The following is a 23,175-nucleotide window of genomic DNA, read 5'->3' as shown; positions in this document are numbered from 1 at the left end:
CACTGACTGTAGGGGATCCCAGACACAGCACAATGGATGTGCCTGGCTGATCCTTTCACAGTTCAAAGCCTGTGTGCAGTTGAGTGTCAAAATACACCTGTGCTGTGTAGGAGCAGAGTAGGGAATACAGACTCTTCCGCTGTTCTTCTTTGCTTACTAAGGTTTAAGGTATTTTTAATGCAATGCTCCATTTTTTGTGCCAGCTAAACCCAGCCTTCCACACCATTAAAAAGAACCAGCCACAAATAAGCATGCTGTAAACATCTGTACTTGTACCCTACTCTTACCACTTTGAAGTTGTATCATCGAGGCACAGCTGTTTGCCCTGTTTATTTACCTTTTCTACCCTGTGTACACTCTCCCCTGAATGGCAGGTGTATAGGAGTCTTACCAGGGGTTTGAGTTTTATAAGACTGACAACTACTAAAGATGCATGTCCGTTATGCATGGACAAAGCCCTAATTACTAGGAGAGGAATTTAAAGGAAAACTAATGTTTTGTTGAAATAAATAACTTTAGATATATCTGTGCTACATGAGCCATTTTGTAATCTAAAGTAATTATAAATTACCTTTAAGGTGCCCATTAACAATAAAATATTTTCATCAGGCGCGATCATTTGATTCGATTTGCAGGATCAAAAGTAATCAGAGGGCAATTATTCAATTCTCTTCAGATACGATTGCAGATATCAAATCAACAAATATTGATTCTGGTAATCCCTTTAATGAATAACTGTACATGGTTTATTGCAAGCTTTCAAAATGTAAAATTTCTTCTTCAGTCATTATACAGAACTGGATCAGAACCTTGGAACGGTTCTGATACCGTTCTGTATAATGCCTGAAGAAGAAACATAACATTTCGAAAGCTTGCAATACACCATATATAGTTAGTTACTAAAGGTATTACCAGAATCAGCATTTGTTGGTTTGATTGTCTACATTTCTGCTCCACGACTAACACCAGACCATACTTCACTTACAGATATTGCGATCTGCATACTTTTCAATTCCTATTGATCATAGATTCAGCAAAACCAGCGTGCAATGGAAACTGTTCCATTGCCGTGCATTGGTTACAGTGCAGCCGAGGTGCGATGCAGCTATATAGCCGCATCGCACCGCGTACAGTTGAAACGGACCCTAAGTGCTTTGAGTCCTGTGGGAGAAAAGCCCTATAGAAATGTTATTGTTACCTCACATAGGAGTTGTTTATCATGTCTATCTGCACTGCGGACAAGGTAATAGAGTTCTGTGATGCTTACTGGAAGTTTTATATACTTAAGTTTTTTTGGCTGGAAATGCTTTATCACAAAACTTTACATTTATTTTAATTAGAAACAGTAAGTTCAGAAATCACATTACAAAGCCTTTTTGTGCCTTTCAATGTTACAAGAGCTGAGAACTGGAAAAACATACAATTTAACGTCTGTGAATGTTCTTATTTATACAGGTCATGCTACATCCAATAAATCAATGAGCTATTTTCAGCAGTACTCCTTTTTGAGATATTTTCAGTTCAAATTAGGTAGAGGAATAGCCAGATACTTATATATGTCTAGATAGTTCACTCACTCTAAGCTAGGCAACAGAAAGTCTACACCAGTGGTTCTCAAACTTCTTGGGGGGAGGGCGCCCTTGATGGCTTAGAAATAATTTCAAGGTTTCCCTTGGCAAAAATAATTACAGATATGCCGTTATGACCCTTATTAGGCAGCAAACTCCTCCAAGAAGCCAGTGATGCTTTTTAGGCCGCACCTCCTCCTCCAAGTAGTCAATGACGGCCCCCCCTCAGCAGTAATCCACCCCCCTCCAAATAGCTAGTGCCTCCCACATTAGGCAGCATTACCCCTCCAAATAGTCAGTGACCCCCACCATTATGCAGCACTCCCTTTGAATGAGAATAAGGATAGAGTCCATCTTGTAGAGCACATAGACATTTCCCCACATGGGGACTACAGTTAGTAACTTCCCCTTTAATTATGCAGCATCACCTCAGCGCCCTCTCCAGACTGTAAGTGAGCCCCATTAGCTGAATAAACATTTCCTTACTTATCCAGGCCAAGGTGCACTGATCCGTCACTCCACCCCGATTCCTCCGATGTCCAACTTCAGAAACTGCTACCGGGAACATTGGTTAACTGGTGGATAATGCAGCCGCATTATATATAATCAATGTACGGTTACATTACCTGATGGATATTCACAAAGGATGGGGATGCGTGCTGAGGCACCCCTGGGAGGTGCTTGAGGTGCACCAGGGTGCCGCGGCACCCAATGTGAGAACCCCTGGTCTACACAAATTGACACACAATATACACTTGTTAACTGATCAAGTTTCTTGGAGGAATGTGTGTTTGGTCTTTAAACTGTCCAGATAAATATGTTAAAACATTATATATTCATGATAAATGGTTTTGAAGCCTTCTTCGCTGGTTAGAGGTGACAGTTCCAGTTTGCTGTAGATGCCTAGATGGCCTCTTCTGAAACAGATTTTGTCTCTGATGTCAGCGAACCTGATCTAAACATTCTTTAACTTGATATTGTCTGCTTCTTAACCTGTTTAAGAAGATTGTTTTTCTAGTTTACATTGTCATGTAACCTTCCTGACCAAAATCTGCTTTCTCTGTGTCATGGAAGCTGCTGGCCTGATCTGCATATATTACACATCTGCTGTTGACAATAGTCCCTTTGTGTACCTCTCCAGTGTAAACAAATTCCTGGCAAGGGCTGTTATGCCTGGTACATCATGCAATAACCAGATTTCATGTTGAATCAATCCATTTTCTACAGGTCCGATCCCGATCGATTTTCCGATCACTTCTGCACAGAATCAATCAGAAAAAAGATCGGCAATCAGATTGGACCTGCCAGATATTATTGATTCAACCCGAAATCTGACAGGAAATTGCATGGTGTGTACCATAAATAATCCTTTTGTGTTGACAGCATGATCCCCTTTTGGAAGGTGAGATGCCATTAGAACATGGGGGAGATGAGTCTTATGCTGAGCATACACGAGTCGACCAGGCGGCTCGATTAGCCGCCGGATCGACTCCAGCCGCGTCCCCGCTCGTCCCCATGGGTGGCCGGATCGATTCTCCAGCATAATGCTCGGCATAGACGGGTCGACACCTCCTCATCAATCGAGCCGCTGATGGCTCGATTGATAATATCCGACAGGTCCGATGACCCGCCGGATCGATTCCCCGCTCGATCCCCGGGGGCAGACAATAGCGGGGAATCGAGTGGAAGATAAGGAGCACCCGCGGGGACGAGCAGGAATCGATCCGGCCGCGAGCGAGGATGCGGCGGGAGTCGATCCAGCGGCTTATCGAGCTGCCGGGTCGACTCGTGTATGCCCAGCATACAGTAAGTGGAAAAAGTTTGGTTCAGGTTCACTTTTATGTGTCAAACTGTAACTACTGTATTTCTGATAAGGCCTTGGACAGCATTTGTCACCACAACACACTGTTTTGTCCAGACATTTTAAAGACAATACAAAACATCAGGCAGGCAGATTGAACAAGTAACATTTGCATTCTGAGCTTGGAAGAACAAAGAGAAATCGAGAGCCCAATATGGTGTAGTATTGTTAAGTTGGTTGTGGTTTAAAGCAAAATATTTAGAAATACTCACAAACATGGGTTACCCATAGGCAACCACTCCAAGTGCAGGTGGGGAGTATTAGAACCTGACCCCGCTCAGGTTATAAAGATGTCGCTCTCTGTAGATAGGAAACGGGGTAGCACCCCTCCACTGAGGGTGGAATCAAGATTTCAGCAAGGCTTGGTGTACAGAGGCGCCAGAGTAGAATAAAAATGTTTAAAAACCATCTAAAAGAGGGGGATGTTCAGGTGGACTTACCTTCCTCAAAAATATAGAACTCAATTGAGTCACAATATATCAATACAAAAAAACGTTTTATTTAACTCCACTTAGTGCAGCGCGTTTTGCAGGTGTGGTCCTGCTTCATCAGGCAAACAGGAGTATACCTCAATGGGTCTAGATGCAGAAGTGAGCGCCTGAACATCCCCCTCTTTTAGACGGTTTTTAAACATTTTTATTCTACTCTGGCGCATCTGTACACCAAGCCTTGCTGAAATTTGCATTCTGAGCGTCAATTAGGTTAGACTCTTTGTTGCCTGGAGTAGGCGAATTTTCTGAACTTATATTTGATGGTTTCCTTTAACTCGTTTGAACTGAAGAAGTCACTTGTACTGGAGACAAAATATCTTCTAGGACAAGAAAATGTGTCCAGTTTATTTGTTTTTCTTTGGATGTAAAATTAAATAGCAGAAGATGAAGAAATTCCAGGCTGGTAAAGCTTCTGTTCCGCAGAAGGACTTCATCATGGAGATTCTGGTTATGATGAATGCATGTCTGTGACAGGTTCACTTTGGAAGGAGATTGTGTGAAAGTTGGATGCTGTGAGGTGCTGAGTGACAGATACTATATGCCTATTTCTCCCATAGCCTAACCTGTCAGTGATGTCTAGGTATCAGACAAACTCATGGAGCCACACAGGACTGGAGTAACACTTAACACTGCAATATCATTCTAAATCGAGATTATGCTTCCTTTTTCTTCCCCTTCACAGCATCACGTTTGCTCCTGAAATACAGGTCCCCTCTCATAGGCATGTTTGTTCCTGTAGTGCCACCACCTATAGAGAGTCTCGGATTGGCAGGGACTAGCGTGCCGTGCTGTGCCTCGTAATTGCACTGTGGCAGTAGGTCTTTTGCTTTGCTTTTGTAGCTCTGTGTCTGCAGCGTACGGCATGTGTAAACCCTCACCTCCCGCCTGTGCCATCATCTCACGTTACAGCGATTGTTGTGAAAGACGCGGGCGGCGGTATTTTGAGAGCGAACAGCGATTACGAGGAATAATGGCAGCTGTGACTCAGCATCACTTTCTTCTTTATGTCTTTCAGGCACAGAATTTCCAAGTCTAAATTTAGGTAAGCATGCAACAAAAACGACACTGAATGACTGACGGCCATGCTGTCCAATCGCATAGCCTCCAGGCATGCTGAATGCACGCACACATACACTGATAGCTGCCATGTCCAATCACTGCACAGCCTAGAATTCTGTATTTTCATGCTGGGTGACAGACACATACTTCCTCCAAACACAGCTCAGCTTGGAATGCAGCATTTTGACGCACACACCCACGGATGTAGACAGCTGCACCAGCCAATCATTGCACAACGTGGAATGCTGGAAACAGTTGCACAGCTGTGTGTTCCAGTCCCAAAACAGTCTAAAAAACAAACAATTGTAGCGTGTTGTTTATTGGTGTGGTGGGTGTGGCTATAAAGCAGGTAGTTTTGTGGTATGGCAACATCAAAACGATAAGCAGTCTGTTTGCAGTATAGGTTTCGCTATAGAGTAGGCAGTCTGTTTGTGGATTGGATACAGCAATAGAGTAAGCAGACTGTTTCTGGTATACATATGACTATAGAGCAGGCTGGCTGTTTCTGGTATGGGTGTAGCTATAGAACAGGTGGTCTGTCTCTGCAATGGGTGTAGCTGTAGAGTAGGCAGTCTGTTTATGGTATGGTTGTGAGCATATTGGCAGTCTGTCTGTAGTATGAGTGCATCTATGAAGTAGATGGCCTATTTTAGTATAGGTGTGGTTGTAGAGTAGGCAGTTTTGGTGGCATAGGCATAGCTATAGTGTTGGCAGCATTTTTGTATTGGTATAGCTCAAGAGTAGGTATTCTGTTCTTTTTTTTATTGGTGTAAGTATAGAGTGGTAGGAAGTCTGTTTCTGGTATGGGTGTAGCAGAAATTGCATGCTATGAGTGTGGCTATAGAGTAGCTATTTTGTTCCTGGTATGGTTGTGGCTACAGAGTAGGCATTCTGTTTCTGGTATGGATGTGGCTATAGAGCAGGTATTCTGTTCCTGGTGTGATGGTGGCTACAGAGTAGGCACTCTGTTCCTGGTATGGGTGTGGCTATAGAGCCGGTATTCTGTTCCTGGTATGGTTGTGGCTACAGCATAGGCACTCTGTTCCTGGTATGGGTGTGGCTATAGAGCAGGTATTCCGTTCCTGGTGTGGTTGTGGCTACAGAGTAGGCACTCTGTTCCTGGTATGGGTGTGGCTATAGAGTAGGTATTCTGTTCCTGGTATGGTTGTGGCTACAGAGTAGGCATGATTCTGTTCCTGGTATGGGTGTGGCTATAGAGCAGGTATTCTGTTCCTGGTGTGGTTGCGGCTACAGAGTAGGCGTTCTGTTCCTGGTATGGGTGTGGCTATAGATTAGCCAGTCGGTTCTTGATATGAGTGTGGCTATAGAGTAAGCATTCTGTTCCTGGTATGGGTGTGGCTGTAGAGTAGCCGTTCTGTTCCTTTTATGAGTGGGGTTTTAAAGTAGTCATTCTGTTCCTGGTATGGGTGTAGCTATAGAGTAGCCATTCTGTTCCTGGTATGGGTGTGGCTATAGAATAGCCATTCGGTTCCTGGTATAGGTGGTGTTTTAGAGTAGCCATCCTGTTCCTGAATGGGTGTGGCTATAGAATAGCCATTCTGTTCCTGGTATAAGTGGGGTTTTAGAGTAGCCATCCTGTTCCTGGATGGGTGTGGCTATAGAGTAGCAATTCTGTTCCTGGTATGAGTGTGGCTATATAGTAGGAAGGTTGCTTCTAGTATGCCTGTGACTATAGAAAATGTAGTCTGCTTTTCATATGATTGTTGCAATGGTAGATATGGCCTGATTTTTGTATGGTTGTGGCTTTAGAGTAGCTTGCTAGTTTTAATGTAGGTGTGACTGAATAAAGTAGTTGGCTGGTCTTTACCAGAGCCTAACGTCTGGTCTGGGAGTGGCTGTATAGTAGATCAACTGTTTTTTATATGGATGTATCTTTACGTTACCCACTATACTAGATTTGTGGGGTTTGGCTTGTGAAGTTTTCATTTATAACAGGCTGTAGATTTTAGTTCTGTATATATTAATGTAAACATAAGGAACATTTTCTTTTTGTCAAGTTTTTCTTTCTTTTTTTTCTAAGTATAACCTTTTTTTTTTTTTTTTTAAATGGAAATATGATAGCTGCCATTTTTGTCTGTTACACATGCATTTATTTTAGTGGTGCTGCACAGTAATGCTTTACTGTTTCTCTGTCTGTCTGGTAACCTGCCGAAAACAGAATCTTCTTGGGGCCACTTGAGCTTGTCTGGTCAGTCATATGGCAGGTTTGCTGGTTGTTTTGCTTCATCTATCAACAGGCACACGAGGAATACTAGTTATCTATGTAGATTAAATAGTCTTGTAATAATAGAACAGTAAGCATGAAAGAACACAAGAGACATCAAAAATCTAAAAGTAAAAGTAACATGATTCATAATGTGTCCTCCCTAAAAATACTCTATAACTTAACCTTAAAGAGGTCCTGCCTTGTCCTCCACTGGCACTGCCTCTCTCAGGATGCTCCCCCCAGCAGTGAGAGGGTTAGCACAATCTCTGGGTACAGAGTCATTCACTAATGCCAGTTCTGTTCTGCAGATAATTACCAGCTGTACAAGATACTTAGTACTAATTACAAGCCGCCCACTCTGAAGAGCTGATCCCGCTTAGCAACTGTTCTGACAATGGGCCGAGCAGTGGAGTGGAGAGGGGGCTTGGCCATGCCTAAAGCAGCTCAAGAAGAAGGAATTTAGGTCAGGGCGGAGGTTGAGTTTGGCCTCCTTCAAGAAGAGGTGACCTTCAATTGGCACCAGACAACAGAGGGCTTTTTGGAAAGGTTGGAGGGCTTTAAAAAAAATGTTCTTATTTTAAACAGAACACTGATCACTGCTGAAATTTTCAGGTTCAGGTTTAAAGTCCCAGGCAATCACTGGATTTTTTGGAATCGAGTGGTCTATCAGATAGTTGTTTACCTCTAAAGAGCAAGCCAATAGGGATGCAAATTTATGGTATATAAAGGTACTGAAAGGTACTGGCTAGGGCAAAATGGAGCAGCCTGGGGGAAGGGGTGAGAGGAGTGGCGACCTCTCTGATTGTGGTCCTCGGCAAACATACATGCATCTCTAAAGAGGTTGCTGGGCACCACTGTACAACAGAGTAACCAAGCAGCTGGGGGTGACCCAAACCACTAGGAAAGTATAGGGGACTAAAAGAGACTGAAAAGCGCTCCTACTAAAAAGCAATGCTTGGTGTGATTTGCCTTCTTAAAACAGAAGGTACTTGCAATAATTCAGCTTTAAGTGAACATCTGTGGTAATGCACCGCTACTGAATATGGGCCTCTCTATGATATTAATGATTATATATTTTTATACTTGGCATAAAAAACTGAATTTCACTGTACAGGTTGGTAAAATTGCTGTAGTATTTACTAAAGCAGAAGTACATAAAGTGGTATTGGAGTGGGCATTGAACAGGAACAACATTTGTAATTTATACCTTTAAACTGGTATTCAAAAGTCATGAGCTGCAGAACTTTATCCTACCCTCTCTAGCCTGCTGTCTTTATTCACTCTATCGGGATGAGTCAGGAGATAACCAAAGAAACTGGTTATTTAACGTAAATCATAACATCAAAGACAATAGTGTTAGATTCAGATACTAGGAGATCTCTATGCTTTCTCTGAGAGAAGCTTATATTTATTGTTAACAAGGCTGGAAGTGAGGTTATGAAAAAAGTTTTTTTTCTCCCCACGGTACACAATGTCTTCAGTCGGAAATATGCTGTTTTCAGCATCTTTCAAAGCATATTATGAGCAAGAGAAAGCCATATTCAAAGATTAATTACAATACCAGATATAACTAGGAGTCCTTTATTTAACACACTCTCCTGCTTATCTTTGCGATTGTAGTAAACTCTTTTATGATACATTTTAACCCTTTCCAAACCATTTTACAGATCACCCACATCCCCCTAAGCTCTCACTTTTTTTCCTGCTGTGACGGTGGGTGTTTGACATGGGTGATCGGTGGGTGCTGCCACTGGGGGAGCAGGAAAGGTCTCTACCTCCTCACGCTAGACCAAGGAGACGACTCAGCATATGCAGAGGGGGGTGGTACTGTACCTCCGCCCTATTATGCATTGTGGCGACGTAATTATGTGTTGCAGCATGGTGCCAGAGGAGTGTTGACACCGTGCTGGACTAGATTCGATAAGAGTGCCCCTAGTGGGGAGCCCAAAGGCATAGCCATATTACATGGTGCGGCAACAATCAAGGTGTCAGACTAAGTTGACTTAAAGAGGAACTGTCACGAAAATCTTAAAATTTAAAACACATACAAATAGGAAGTACATTTCTTCCTGAGTAAAACTAGCCATAAATTACATCTCTCCTATGTTGCTGGCATTTACAGTAGGTAGTAGAACTCTGACATTACCGATAGGTTTTGGGCTAGTCCATCTCTCCATAGAGGATTCTCAGCATGGCCTTTATTCTTTATAAAGACTCTCCCTGAAAAAGATTTATACAAAGATGCTGCCTTCCTGCTCACTGTACACATTTTTGGCAGTTGGACGGAGCAACTGCCATTCACTAAATGCATTTTGAAAATAAATTAATCCCTGTGAACCCCCATGAGGAGATCGGCTAGTCCAAAACCAGTTGGTAATGTCAGAATTCTACTACTTACTGTAAGTGACAGCAACATAGGAGAAAAGTAATTTATGGCTCATTTTACTCTAGGAGAAATGTACTTTCTTATTTGTATGTGTTTAAAATTTTAAGATTTTCCCTCTTTAAAGGGACCCTGAGGAGTAAAAATAAACAAAATTGGTACTTACCTGGGGCTTTCTCCAGCCCACCGTAGGTCGGGAGGTCCCCCGGCTTTCTCCTGGGTCCCTCCGCCGCATACAGCACCGCCGACACCTGGGTCGGCTGTCGGGCTCCCACTTCCTTATCGGTGGCGCTCGTCGTCATCACGCCGGCCGCTGCGCCTCATCACGTCGGCCAGCGTGACAGTACTGCGCATGCATGGTTTAATCGCACATGCGCAGTACTGTCACACGGCCGCCGTGATGACCGCAGCAGCCGGCGTGATGATGACGAGCATCACCAATAAGGAAGTGGGAGCCCGACACCCGGGTGTCACCGGTGCTGTATGCGGCAGAGGGACCAGGAGAGGAGCCAGGAGAATGTCAGGGGACCTACCGACCCACGGTGCGCTGGAGAAAGCCCCAGGTAAGTACCAATTTTGTTTATTTTTACTGCTCAGGGTCCCTTTAATGCCAGACTAAATCCAGCAATGGCTCTCCTAGTGGCAGTCATGTTTTTCTATGTCGGACTATGCCCAGTATTGCTGCTGACCTGGAATGTAGCAACATTGGGCATAGTCCTACAGGGCATTGAAAAGAGTTAATAGTAATTTTTTGGGAATTAGAAGTGTTTCTTAGTCTGGAGGACCGTGGCAGTACTGCAATCCTTTAGGCACCCATCAATGATACAATCCTGGTTGTACAATTTTACCCAATCTATACAGTAGAACAATAACTGAGTTAATAAACTTTATGTAGTCCCTCATAATATGAGATTCTAGTGATCAGTCATTCAAGGGACTTTGAATCCCTTTGGTGTTGTACATTAAAAATGTTGTATTGGATTGGTTAAAATAGACTTTAGAGCTAAGTCTTTTCTTCAGAGCCCAGACACAACGGTGTCTGCTCATCTCTAGTAGGGTTGTAAGGTCTATGGATGAGGGGAGGACTGGGACCTTTTGGCCTGGGGGGGAAACACAAACTAGAGGCCGTTTTTACGGCAGCCCCAGCCTAAATGACATCACACATGTGCCCCACGTGCTATATACCGATAGTTACGTGGGAAATACAGCAAGGACACTCGAGGGACAGCGTGACAGGTAAAGTATAAATGCACGGGGGGGGGGCACAATACATTTTGAGCTACAACGGTTGGGGTTTCTATGTCTTACACAAGTCCTGCAAGCAGCCCTTCTGGAGTCTAGGGACTGTCGAAAACTTTTCAGCCTAGACAATATCTTATGTAGCTGTGCACATGCAGTTAACAATGGTAAGAGACCAGACAGATTTTTTCCCCATGGACCCTGCAGGCAAGCCTCTGCTCTGTATCATGCTGTGTATATTTACTAGCTTGCCCGCCCTGCAATTGCTCTGTAATTGGGCGTTTATTTCCCTCATTCAGCCTAGTGTTTCACATTGCCTTATACAAAAACCTGAATTCACCATTCACAGTGCCAGCCCTAAATCATTAAATAAGAGGCAGCCTGGGGGGAAATCTCCCCCCTTCCCCCCTGGCCAGTCCTCCCCTGCTATGGATGATATTATAAAGGAGAATAAGCAAGGATGGCATAATTGGCACAGTCACTGGATGCATTTATATGATTTATGGGCTTGGATGTGAAGTCTGGCCCCCACTTTGTAGAATACAAACATCACCTGTCTGTGTTCAAGTCTACCAAGGTCTACAGAGGGCAGATGAGAAACAGGCCAGGTCCTAAGGTAATTTTATAAGTCACTAATACTTAATATTACTAGTACCAAAAATAAAAGCTGCACCGATTAATACAACAAGTATGTTCAAGCTTAAAGGGATACTGTAGGGGGGTCGGGGGAAAATGAGCTGAACTGAGCTTCTAATGGTCCCCCGCAGACATCCTGTGTTGGCGCAGCCACTCACCGATGCTCCGGCCCCGCCTCCGGTTCACTTCTGGAATTTCTGACTTTAAAGTCAGAAAACCACTGCGCCTGCACGCCCTTGTCCTCGCTCCCGCTGATGTCACCAGGAGTGTACTGCACAGACACAGACCATACTGGGCCTGCGCTGTGCACTCTTGATGACATCAGCGGGATCGAGGACACGGCAACGCAGGCGCAGTGGTTTCCAGACTTTAAAGTCTGAAATTCCAGAAGTGAACCGGAGGCGGGGCCGGAGCATCGGTGAGTGGCTGCGTGGGCACAGGATGTCTGCGGGGGACCGTTAGAAGCCCCGGGTAAGTTCAACTCATTTTCCCTTGACCCCCCTACAGTATCCCTTTAACCTATTTCCCCTAGCATGGGATTCGTCATCAGTTTTTCTGGATCCAGATTTCTGGATGTTGCTGTCAATAATTGTATGGGAAACAGATGCATGATGCAAAAATGCCAGCCATTATTTTTCTGCATCAAAAAATTGGGCTTAGTGGAAAGGGGCCTATAGGCCTTCATTGGAGTCAGTTTTTCTGCATTCAGAACCCATGTGCAATGGAAATGGGCCCTTAAAGGAGTACTGAAGGGGGGGTCAGGGCAAAAAGAGTTGAACTTACCAGGGGCTCCTAATGGTCCCCCGCAGATGTCCTGTGCCCGCGCAGCATTGCTGAGTGGCTGCGTGGGCACAGGACGTCTGCGGGGGACCGTTAAAAGCCCCAGGTAAGTTCAACTCTTTTTCCCCTGAGCCCCCTACAGTAGTCCTTTAATGTGGCCACTAATGATCCAGTCTTTTTCACCCAATTTTACCAAATCTATGTAGTATAATGATAAATTGAGTAAATATATTGAATGGATAAATTAGGCAGTCCCTTATATTACATAGACATGATAAGATTGGATGAAAAAGATAAATGGGCTGAGTGTCTGACGATTGTGTTCTATGTTCTATTGCGATATAATGGATGTAAATTAATACAACAGGACACAGTATGCTATGTGTTCCTACAATCAGCTAAAAAGCTTCAAAAAAAAAAAAAAAAAAGCTTCAAGATTTAAAGGGAAATGTCATATTAAATTAAATAAAATAATCCTGCCTGTAGGAATATCCACCCACGAATCCGCTCCAATGCCCCAATCTACCTCCACACGCTTCACCCCATGTGGCGCGTCCCCGCTTGAATGAGAGGTGAGAGGACAACACCTACCCGACTTCGGTTACACCCAGGCCTTTAGTATGCAAGGTATTGGAGCTGAATGCAGAGTGAGCAAATAAACTTCCAGGCCTAAACAGGGAAACAGAGTAGCAGAGTCCAGTAACAGTCCAAGATAATACACGGGTAAACAAAGATATCTCAGTACAGGAAGGCTAGGCAGAAGAGAGGTCAAAGAACGTATCCGAGGTCAAGGCAGGCAGCAAACAGTCGTAACAAAATTCCAGGCAATTGGTCGGTTCAGGCAGCAGACAAGGGGAATCCAGTAAATGAGCAGAGGTCAAAGTCCAGATAATCCAATATAATAACAGCAGGTAAACAGAGCACCCAGCAACCAGCAAGCTAGAGCTATCACGGGCAGCAAGCAACTGTCACAACAAGGTTTAAATACTGACAGCATTCAATCATGTGGCTGGCCACATGCACACAACAGTCAATCACACGTAGGCAATAATCTTGTTTAAGTATCAGCTGAGAGAGAGATCAGCTGACACGGGTGGCAATACATGTCAGGCCACATGCACACAACAGTCAATCACACGTAGGCAATAATCTTGTTTAAGTATCAGCTGAGAGAGAGATCAGCTGACACGGGTGGCAATACATGTCAGCTAAGTAACCGGTACAGCAAAACATCCTGACTGTGTGTCAGCCATAGCATAGTGGTTAAGAGCATTGCCTCTGATGTAAGAGACCAGGGTTCGATCCCAGCCAGGGTCAGCATCCATATATTATTATTTGTTACATAAACCCCTGCCTAAGTGTCAGCTGACTCTACCTCTGTCACCGCCTCCGACCGTACTGCGGGCGAGAGGCGCGATCCCTTACACCCCCAAGTTATATCAGATATTGCAGTTCATCTTTGATCGTCTTTTATCCCCACTAAAGATCATTTGAACTACATATAGACGTTAGATTTTCGTTGGCAAAATAAGGTTTTTATGATTGCTTGGAGTGACAGTGGTGTAGGCGACACAAACATAGGGTCCTCCTCAACTGTCTGTCTAGTTGCAAAATTGTTAACAACTGTTGTAGTTCTCATTTCAGCTCACAGAAGGAAGACTCCTACTCATTTTTTCCACTTCCATCTACATAGAATAGAACACACTACTCAGCAGGGAGCCAAGCAGCAAGACTATACAACAGTTGTTAGTAAAATCACAATCACAAATTATAGTTTCGGTGACAAAATTCTAATTTCTGCACACAGCTTAGGAACTGTGGAATGCTGACTAAATTCAAATTTTGAGGAATATTCATAAATTTGCTTGCTGATGACCTTTTAAGGACAAAAGTTTTTCAACAGGCATTTTAGATGTCATTTCTATTCAGTGTCCAATCCAATGACAGCACAGTATCCCAATCTTTCAATCAGAGTTTGTTTCTTAGGTTGAAGTAGAATAAAATGAATTCTGATTTGTTGGGCAGATTGCTGCATTTTGCACAGATCAATCAGGGCAAGGCCTCGTTCACATTAGGCAACGCCTATGGCCGTGCATTTGGGATGCAAGCGCACCCGATAGCATGCCATCCGCGTTGTCTTGCGCTGCTGATACCATTCACTTCAGTGTATGGGATCAGCAATGCGCTTTTGCAAAAATGCGTACAGCAGTGCGATAGCTCATCTCACTGCTGCGCAGCGTTCATAGTCTGAAAGTCAGAAGTGCTGTCTATTCACTTCTGATGTCCTTGCTGTCTGATCGCACACCTTATGCGCTGCTGAAATGCGCACGGAAGCACATATAGTGTGAACGTGGCCTGAGGGCAACTCTGGGCCCTTAGGTTTGACTCTTTGCTTAACCATGTCTTGTCTAACACTTGCTCTTGTCTCCGGCATGCTGCAGCCGTTACTGGCGCCGATGGAACCGGTTCTGTCGCAGGAAGTGCAGGGCAGCTGTAAAATCGAATGTCTTCTATTGGCTGGTGATATTTCTGGTGTTCCTGAATACACTGACCATCGCTTCTGAACACTACAACCAACCTGACTGGCTCACTGAAGTACAAGGTAAAATGGACCACTGGACCAGAGACATATAATGGACCTGAGATAACAAACTCTTATGTAAATACCAGCAAGAAGGGGTTGTTTTACGGACATTGGAAAAACAAGATTGTAGCAGACCAGCCAATCATACGTTTGCTTTTTATTTTCTAATAAGCCCTACAAAAATAAGAGGTGACATTGAAATGGTTCCTGGGTCGGCTTGTATCTTCTACAGCAAAAGTGAAAAGATCTACAACTGAAATAACCTCAGTCAAGTCATAACTTTGTACCTAGTATCAGGTTTAAAATTGTTAGAATCCTTGTCATTTTTTTTATTCTTTCCCATGTCTCTGATGATGGTATTTATTTCTGCTGATGCCACGTCCCTGCAGCAGTTTCCACTATTTGAGTGTTAGGTGTTCTGTAAAATTGTATGGCTGTCAATCTACCAAAGTGGCATCTGCTGTAAGGACAGTTGTCAGAAGTGGGACCTGAGAAAAGATCACATCTCTGTGTTGTTACCTTCTGGTCCACTATAGAAAAATCCTGGTGGTTTTGGTTCTCCACAACCTATATGTGTACAGCATGGCACATCTCTCACACGTTCTACCCAAACAGCCATACCCATCCCATATCTTGCACTGATGAGGCCAAATGGGCCCATGCTCTGTAAAGTCATAAGCTACAGGTGTGTTATAGTTTTTCTAGCAGCATGCCTGGCTTTTCAGGGACACAAAGGAATGATTTTCCTATTTCACCCACTGTCCTAAAGTGATCCATTAAGAGTGTTACTTCTTGATCACGTGAAGGTGGGTTAGTCAATATCTTATGTTTTAAAGTAAACATGCAGTGAGCAGAATATGGAGGTGGCCATCTTTATTCCCTTTTAAAGTGGACCTGAACTCAGAACTCCTCTTTGCTCTAAAAGGTACACAACAGCATAATAACATTTAACCAAAAAATATTTATTTGTTACAGCTGATACAAATGCTAAAATAAATCTGCACTGTTTCTGCTTCCCGATTAATGGCAGCAGACATATTGTTAACATCCTGTGCTTTCATATGAGCTTATCTGCCATCTCTGCCGTGGCAGTCATGTGACAGGGGAGAGATCAAATTACAACTTGTAATAAGACACAAATGAGGGGGAATTAAACAGGCTAGACTCCCTAAATACATACAGGGTGCATTTCTCTATGTTTTCCTTCTATCCTGTGCAATAGTTCAGGTTTACTTTAAAAAATGCTAGTTGCTGTTGTCCTAATGCACCGCCTGTAATATTTGGAGTCAACGACCTACATCAAGTATGCAGATCAGGTGTTCAGATTCTTCTGGCTACATAGGGTGTAAGCTTCATCATGATAGTCAGGGTCAGGGAACTGATATTTTTTTGAAGGGGTGCAAAGTTGTCAACCCTCACATCCTTTTTTGTTATTTTACAGGCCCGCTCCTCGCACAAATGTTTTTTAGATTTGCGTAACATCATTGATTAGCTAATATGAAACTAATCACTTTAAAGTACCTGAGCAGGAACTTAGTCACAGGCAACGTAGGCTTCCTGTATGACTGGCTGTCTGTGCTATAGTCTGCAATATTCTCGGGCAGATCCAAACTATGACTTCCCCCTTGAAGTCTCAACAGCAGAAAGATGCAATATAGACAGCAGCAGTCAGTTAGGCTGAAAATGACTGCCAGTAAGCATTGTTTCTCATTATGTGTACAAAATTTCAGTACAGGATTTGTATCTGGATACATTCAGAGAGGATTGGAAGCAAGCTGTGCTGCAAAGGTAGTACAGTGGCATAGTTGTCCAGGCCAAGCCATAGGTGAAAGAGGCACCAGCCTTGGGTGTTGCAGTTCAGTGCACCACAGCTGGGAACAAGTCCACAGAAGAGACTCACCCCTTGCCAGTCAAACCTCTCCCCTGCATATGTTGTTCAAAACCATTAGCTAGGGATAATAGATGAGATCTATGCAAGTCCTTACCTGTCTGCCCTGTTATACAAACTGTGTAATCAGAGAGGTGGTAAGAGTGAGATTATATAACTTTGTGTAATGGAGATTTGGGGAGGGAGGGGTTGAATAGGGAACACCTCTTTCAGTCAATCCAACTAAGTGGGAAAGTCATAAGCAGTGTCTGATTATGAAATGGTTGGTGAGACCCTCTCGATTTCAGTCTGAGCACGTGATCTACATGAGAAAGGCTGTGCCTAGGCTTCAGCCAGCAGGGAAGGTCTGATGGGTGAGCGGTTTCAATTTAGAATCTCTGCTTTGGGTGATAGATGGACTTGTCGCAGCCCTGCCTTGGGTGCTGGAGGACCTTGTCGCAGCCCTGCCTTGCCTGAACTCTTTCTGCATAGATAGACAATATGCCCTAATGGACTGCAAAATAACATGCACATGTCCCAATCCATGCACTGTGTACTACATTCTGTCTCATTTGGCAGCTATCAGCAGGAAAATGAATATTGTTGCTGTGTTTTTGTGAGTTTGTTCTAGGCAATCAGCTTTTTTATTATTATTATTTAGTATTTATATAGCGCCGACATATTACGCAGCGCTGTACAGTGTATATATATATATATATTGTCACTAACTGTCCCTCAAAGGAGCTCACAATCTAGTCCCTACCATTGCCATATGTCTATATTATGTAGTGTAAGTACTGTAGTCTAGGGCCAATTTTTAGGGTGAGCCAATTAACTTATCCGTATGTTTTTGGAATGTGGGAGGAAACCGGAGTGCCCGGAGGAAACCCACGCAGACACGGAGAGAACATACAAACTCTTTGCAGATAGTGCCCTGGCTGGGATTCGAACCAGGGACCCAGCGCTGCAAGGCAAGAGAGCTAACCACTATGCCACTGTGCTTTCCTTCTACATCCCCCCATAAAACACTAGTAAGCTGACTTTACCCTAAAAAACTGCCCATAGAATGACTATGACTGGGACACACATACATACACACAACCAGAGTAGATCACTGAGCATGCTGAAAGTGGGCCACTGCTCATACCCTTTAAGTCCTCATTCAGTCATTTATTCACCAAAAGCAAGACATTTTGTAAAAATAATCATCAATTATATATAGCTGAATATAACCTTTACCTGTATCCTGGAGAAAGTTTAGTGCATTAGGGTCAAGAAGAGAAGGGGGGGATCCCTAAAGTCTGTCGCTCACAAAAGCAGATGAGTCAAAACAAGCCTATATAAAATTAAAGCAGAAGTAGAGCAATGGCCTAGAGCAGAAAAGGAAGGGCATCCCAGTGCTGTAACCGTTGCTTATACTATTACCAGGGAGGCAACTAGTCTACACCTGGGTCCAATGCAGAAGTTACCAGGTCTCCAGCTGCATTTATAATTATTTATTGTAGTATCATAGCATTGAAATGCACAACATTTTGGCCAGTCAATGCTAGCACTTGATAAAGGCCACTGACCCGAGGCAGAGCTTCTCAGCGCAATGGTGATCTGGCCATTGCCGGACCCCAAATTACTTCTCCCTCTGAGTTGCTACGACTCAGAGGGGGAATAGTCATTAATGCCACACCAGGATTTCAGCAGCGGGGTGAGCTGCCATACGGCTCATTCGGCTGCGCCAAAGTGACCAGGCTGTGAAACCAAATATACGCCACTGACTAGCCCAAACATTGTGCATATCACTGCTATTATACTACATTAAGTAAGCTACTTATTGCATAAATCAAGGTGGAAACCCGATCAATTTTTCCTTTGCATTGACCTAGAGCAGCCACTAAGATTCCTTGTTCCAACTAAACACAGATTGGTAACTGGGTAAATGTTTCATGTTTGCTTCAGTGTTAGTGAACCTTCCCGCCAACTCAGTGGAGATGATTGATTTTGGTAGACCCCTTCTGGCATCTGTGCATTTTTGTGGTGCAGTTGACAACATTTGAATTTGTACTGTGGATCTTTGATCAAAAACAATTTTTGAAGTCTCAAAAACTCTAACTTACTCCTTAGTCATACCTGAAATCTGTTCAAAATAAAAAGTTGCTGAGTGGCTGCTATTTCAAAAAGAGAGTATCGATCATTGATCTGATGTGGTTCATTATCAGTTTATGTATGGCTTAAAAAACATGTAAGCCTTGATGTGATAAAGAGAGTTTTCTCTTTATCTACTTTCACCTCAAGCACAGAATCACATTCTGAGAAATTAAAAAAGGATACATTTTCCAGGCATTAAGTATAAAACAATAATAAAATAAATATTCCAGACAATAGTTAATGTTTATTTCTTTTTAAAAGCAATAATGAAGTGAGTTTAAAAAAAAATGAGCGAGATACTCACCTATCCTATAGAGCCTTCCCAGTCCTCTCTCTGTCCCCTTGTTCCACTGCTGGCCCCAGTGAAGTTCTTTGAGCAGCTTGGTTGAATACCTCCTCAGGCAGCCTTAAGGGACAAGCGGATCCGTACTGCACATGCCTGAGCACCTGTCTTTGGAAGTGCTGATGTTTTTGCTTCCAAAGCCTGGCAAAATGTCCCTAAGGCACGGAAATTCAACGAGGGGACAGAGAGAAGACCAGGAAAGCTCTATGGGATCCAGAGCCTTCCCTCGCAATAGGTGAGTATTTTTTTTTTTTCACTTCGCTTCAGTATTGCTTTAAGGCAAGCAATAAAAGGTGAAAAAAAACCAAAAAAGTGAAAATTTCTCTCAGGCTTACTGGGTGATCACTGAGTATAAAGTGCATAAGCTTGCATTCTAGGTTAGTGTACACAAGTTGTACTATCTAAAGGGAGACCATTTTATGTTTGTGTGTTGTTACTGCAGTTGCGCTGTGCAGAATGTGCACGTTTGATCACGTAGAACACGTGCATTGTCTTCAACACCGGGCATTAAAATGATTCATTCATAGTCTATGTATGCCATGCAGGCATTGTTGCATTGTTTGTTAACGCCTCTTCTTGCACTTTTTAGACACAGCGAATAAGGTCCTCCTGGCACTGTTCACAGCTGAGATGCTCCTGAAGATGTACAGTTTAGGCCTCCAAGCCTACTTCGTCTCCCTCTTCAACCGCTTTGACTGTTTTATTGTCTGTGGGGGGATCCTGGAAACCATATTGGTGGAGACCAAAATCATGTCTCCCCTGGGCATCTCCGTCCTCCGCTGCGTGCGTCTTCTCAGGATATTCAAGATCACCAGGTATGTCGTGTTTCCACCACAGTTATTTCTACATATAATAAAAGAGGTGCCTTAAACTTTAAAACACTTAAACAGTAGGGCTTCTAGTGAAGGATCATAGCTACAGTTTAGGCATACATGAAACAGGTCTTACTGGTCACTTCATTCGTTAAAAAACACTAGGTAAACACACATACCAATACTAGAGGACCAACTCTCAGCGACTCTGTAGACAACCAAATCTCAGCAAATTTGACTGAAGCACCAAATCTCTGTAGAGCACCATATCTCAAGGTATCTCTGTAGAACACCAAATCTCAGTGAATCTATGTATAGTACCAAATCTCAGGGTATCTCTGTAGAACACCAAATCTCAGCGAAATTATTTATATTGCCGAATCTCGCATTCTGTTGCGGTGTGGGTGGGGCTGAGGGAGCAGCGCAGATGTGATATCACATGGCAGGGAAGGCGATTGACGTGAACAACGATATCATTTGGTGCTTAAAGCACCAAATCTCAATCTCAAATCTCAATGAAACATGCGCAGGTGAGATAATTAGTGTCTCACTGAGTAACTACCTCTGTGGATTTCTGCAAAACATACACTGTTGGGGCCTTGAGGACAGGGTTGGGGAACACTGCTTAGAATACCAAGCCTCAGTGACTCTCTGTGAAGTTCCAAATCTCTGTGAATTTTGGTAGACCATCAAGTTTTAATGAATGATTGTACAAAAAAGAGTAAAACGTAAGTTTATGAGAGACCTTCATCCCTTGTATAGTATTTCTTCTTTTCACATTCCAGCATCTTCACTTCACCCTTAAACAACTCAAATAATTCACATAAGATGGCTGATCTGGAAGATTGTGTTGATGTATTTTTAGTGAATGGGACTTGAGTCATCTTGGGGAAAGGGGGGGGGGGGGGGTTATGTTGCTGGGGTGTTTGCCTGTGTGGTTACCAACAGTCTCTAATGGTCATCTTGTATCTCAGGTACTGGAATTCACTCAGTAATCTGGTGGCCTCTCTGCTGAACTCTGTGCGCTCTATTGCATCCCTGCTACTTCTCCTCTTCCTTTTCATCATCATATTCTCACTGCTGGGGATGCAGCTGTTTGGAGGAAAGTTCAATTTCGACGAGATGCAGACCCGCCGCAGCACCTTTGACAACTTCCCGCAGGCTCTTCTCACTGTCTTCCAGGTTTGACTTTAAAACTGCTTTCATATTTAAAGTCCTAATTCATAGACTACTCTTCTGAATGCACTTCAAGCTTTAATTGCATCATAAAATGTTGTTAAATTTTTTTTTGGGGGGGGGGGGGGGGTATATAAGGTGTATATATTAATGTAACATACTCTGTGTAGTAGTCGATTGTTGGGAGTCTATTTGCAGCAGAGCTGCAGTTGCTCCTCGTGTTCTCCTCCCCCCTCTTTCAGTCTGAACACGGAAACTTTTCAGCGATATGATTAGCCAAGGCTGTTAGTAAGTAGGTAGGCGTGGCTTCTGCAGAAGGAGCAGCCATCATCCTCCTGCTGCACATGCCATTTGTGTGTCACATGGTCACATGTGATTGGCCCACCCACCATCTGCATGCAGGGGGGACAGGAAGCTAGCTGTATTGCTGTGGCAAGCACATTTGACCCATGAAATAGTGTTCTTTACCTTTTTTTTACTTTTGGGTTTAGGTTAGGCTTTAAAGCATACCTGCACTGAAGTGTGACATGATGAGATAAACTTGGGTATATATAGTACCTATTTTATTTAGAACTTATGTATTCGGCCATTTTATTTATTTACATTTGTTTCATTGCTAGTGGTAATAAAACAATGCTTTGTGTGTGCAATTAGATAAGTCACATTTCTATCAAATAGACAGTTCTCCTGAAATATCATTAAGAGCCATAATGCCTGTATCTGGCTGGACAAATACTGCTGATAAAAGAAGTGAGAAGTTCAAAGAATCATTATTTCTCTTTGTGGGAGCTGAATTAAAAATAACAATATGAGACGCTCTAGGAAAGTTCTATGTACCGTTACTACTACACCTACAATTAATTATCTTATACGTTTCTTTTTAGTTTAGGTTTACTTTCATTTCAGTAAGCATACCTTGCTAAATAATGAAGTCGTTGTTTTGCTTTACATGGCTGCTATTTCATCTTCATTCAGATCCTTACTGGAGAGGACTGGAATTCAGTGATGTACGATGGCATCATGGCGTATGGAGGACCCTCATTCCCTGGGATGCTTGTCTGCATCTATTTCATCATCCTCTTCATCTGTGGAAATTGTATCCTGTCTTCAGCTTCACATTAGATGGATAATATTTCAAGATGCTGGACCCAAACCCTCCCTTTTATAATGTTGTTTCTTTTCTCCAGCCACATGTAACGATTGTGGAATTCTCTCCGTGATCAGCGCACAAGGCGTGCGCTGACACGGCGGAAATCCTCCACAAGCATATAATTTGCGGGAACCCAGCTAAAGGTGCAATGCACCTGTAGAGGGAAATTCCTGTCGGCAGGTGGAGCTGTGAAGTGCAGAGCAACGCTCCTCTGCCCTGCCACAGACGCAAGACAGGAATTGTACGAAGGGAAGAAACGCAGGGCAAGATAGCCCTGAAAGAGAGAGAGCAAAGCGACAGAGGGTAAGTGTGTGCACCAATCTAGTCGCCAACCCGCGACAGTGCACACACAACAGCAGATACGAAGCAGGAACGCAATCGCGAGAGAGGCGATTGCCAGAGGTGACACAAGGCTACAGCAAGGCAGAGCACGAGAGTAGCAAAGGCACAGCAAATAATACAATGAGGAGATAAGGAAAATAACAAACGCTAACTAAACGCGAACACCGCACTCATTCGCAACAGTGCACACGTTTATGCGCGGTCTCCGCGTGTTAAGCACAACAGAGACAAGCACGCCCAACTAACCACCGACAAACAAACATGAAACAGAGGACGCGAGCGCTTGCTTAACGGTTACCTCACCGAGCCTCCAGCAAGCGTTCGTAGCAGACAAGACAGATACACGAAAACAGGAATAAGTAAGAGATAGGATCCACAGCACTAGCGCAAGAGGCTAGTGCGATCCAGGAAGACCGAACAGAAGGATCCACAGCACTAGCGCAAGGCGAGTGCGATCCAGGCAAGACAGATCAGATGAGATAGCTGGTAGCAACCGCTGCTCCAGCTATACTCCAAGA

At 43.5% G+C, this 23,175-nt stretch overlaps 1 protein-coding gene across 22 annotated transcripts in view; it reads left to right on the top strand.

The window, feature by feature from the left end:
* The window catches only part of CACNA1C (calcium voltage-gated channel subunit alpha1 C), a 710,887-nt gene that overhangs the window by 507,549 nt on the left and 180,163 nt on the right, over positions 1-23,175 (top strand). For 21 of the 22 annotated variants that reach the window (XM_068277205.1, XM_068277198.1, XM_068277194.1 and 18 more), the window contains 5 exons: positions 4,936-4,962; positions 14,686-14,846; positions 19,767-19,992; positions 20,964-21,171; positions 22,141-22,261. In XM_068277205.1, coding sequence (XP_068133306.1) covers positions 4,936-4,962; positions 14,686-14,846; positions 19,767-19,992; positions 20,964-21,171; positions 22,141-22,261 — 743 coding nt within the window. The remainder of the gene's footprint in view (positions 1-4,935; positions 4,963-14,685; positions 14,847-19,766; positions 19,993-20,963; positions 21,172-22,140; positions 22,262-23,175) is intronic. The other variant, XM_068277193.1, reaches the window with a different exon arrangement.

Source organism: Hyperolius riggenbachi, chromosome 3 (genome assembly GCF_040937935.1).
Source record: "Hyperolius riggenbachi isolate aHypRig1 chromosome 3, aHypRig1.pri, whole genome shotgun sequence".
In the NCBI taxonomy this organism is placed as follows: Eukaryota; Metazoa; Chordata; class Amphibia; order Anura; family Hyperoliidae; genus Hyperolius; species Hyperolius riggenbachi.
The sequence above is the reverse complement of the archived record's forward strand: the minus strand, read 5'-3'. Positions and strand labels throughout refer to the sequence as shown.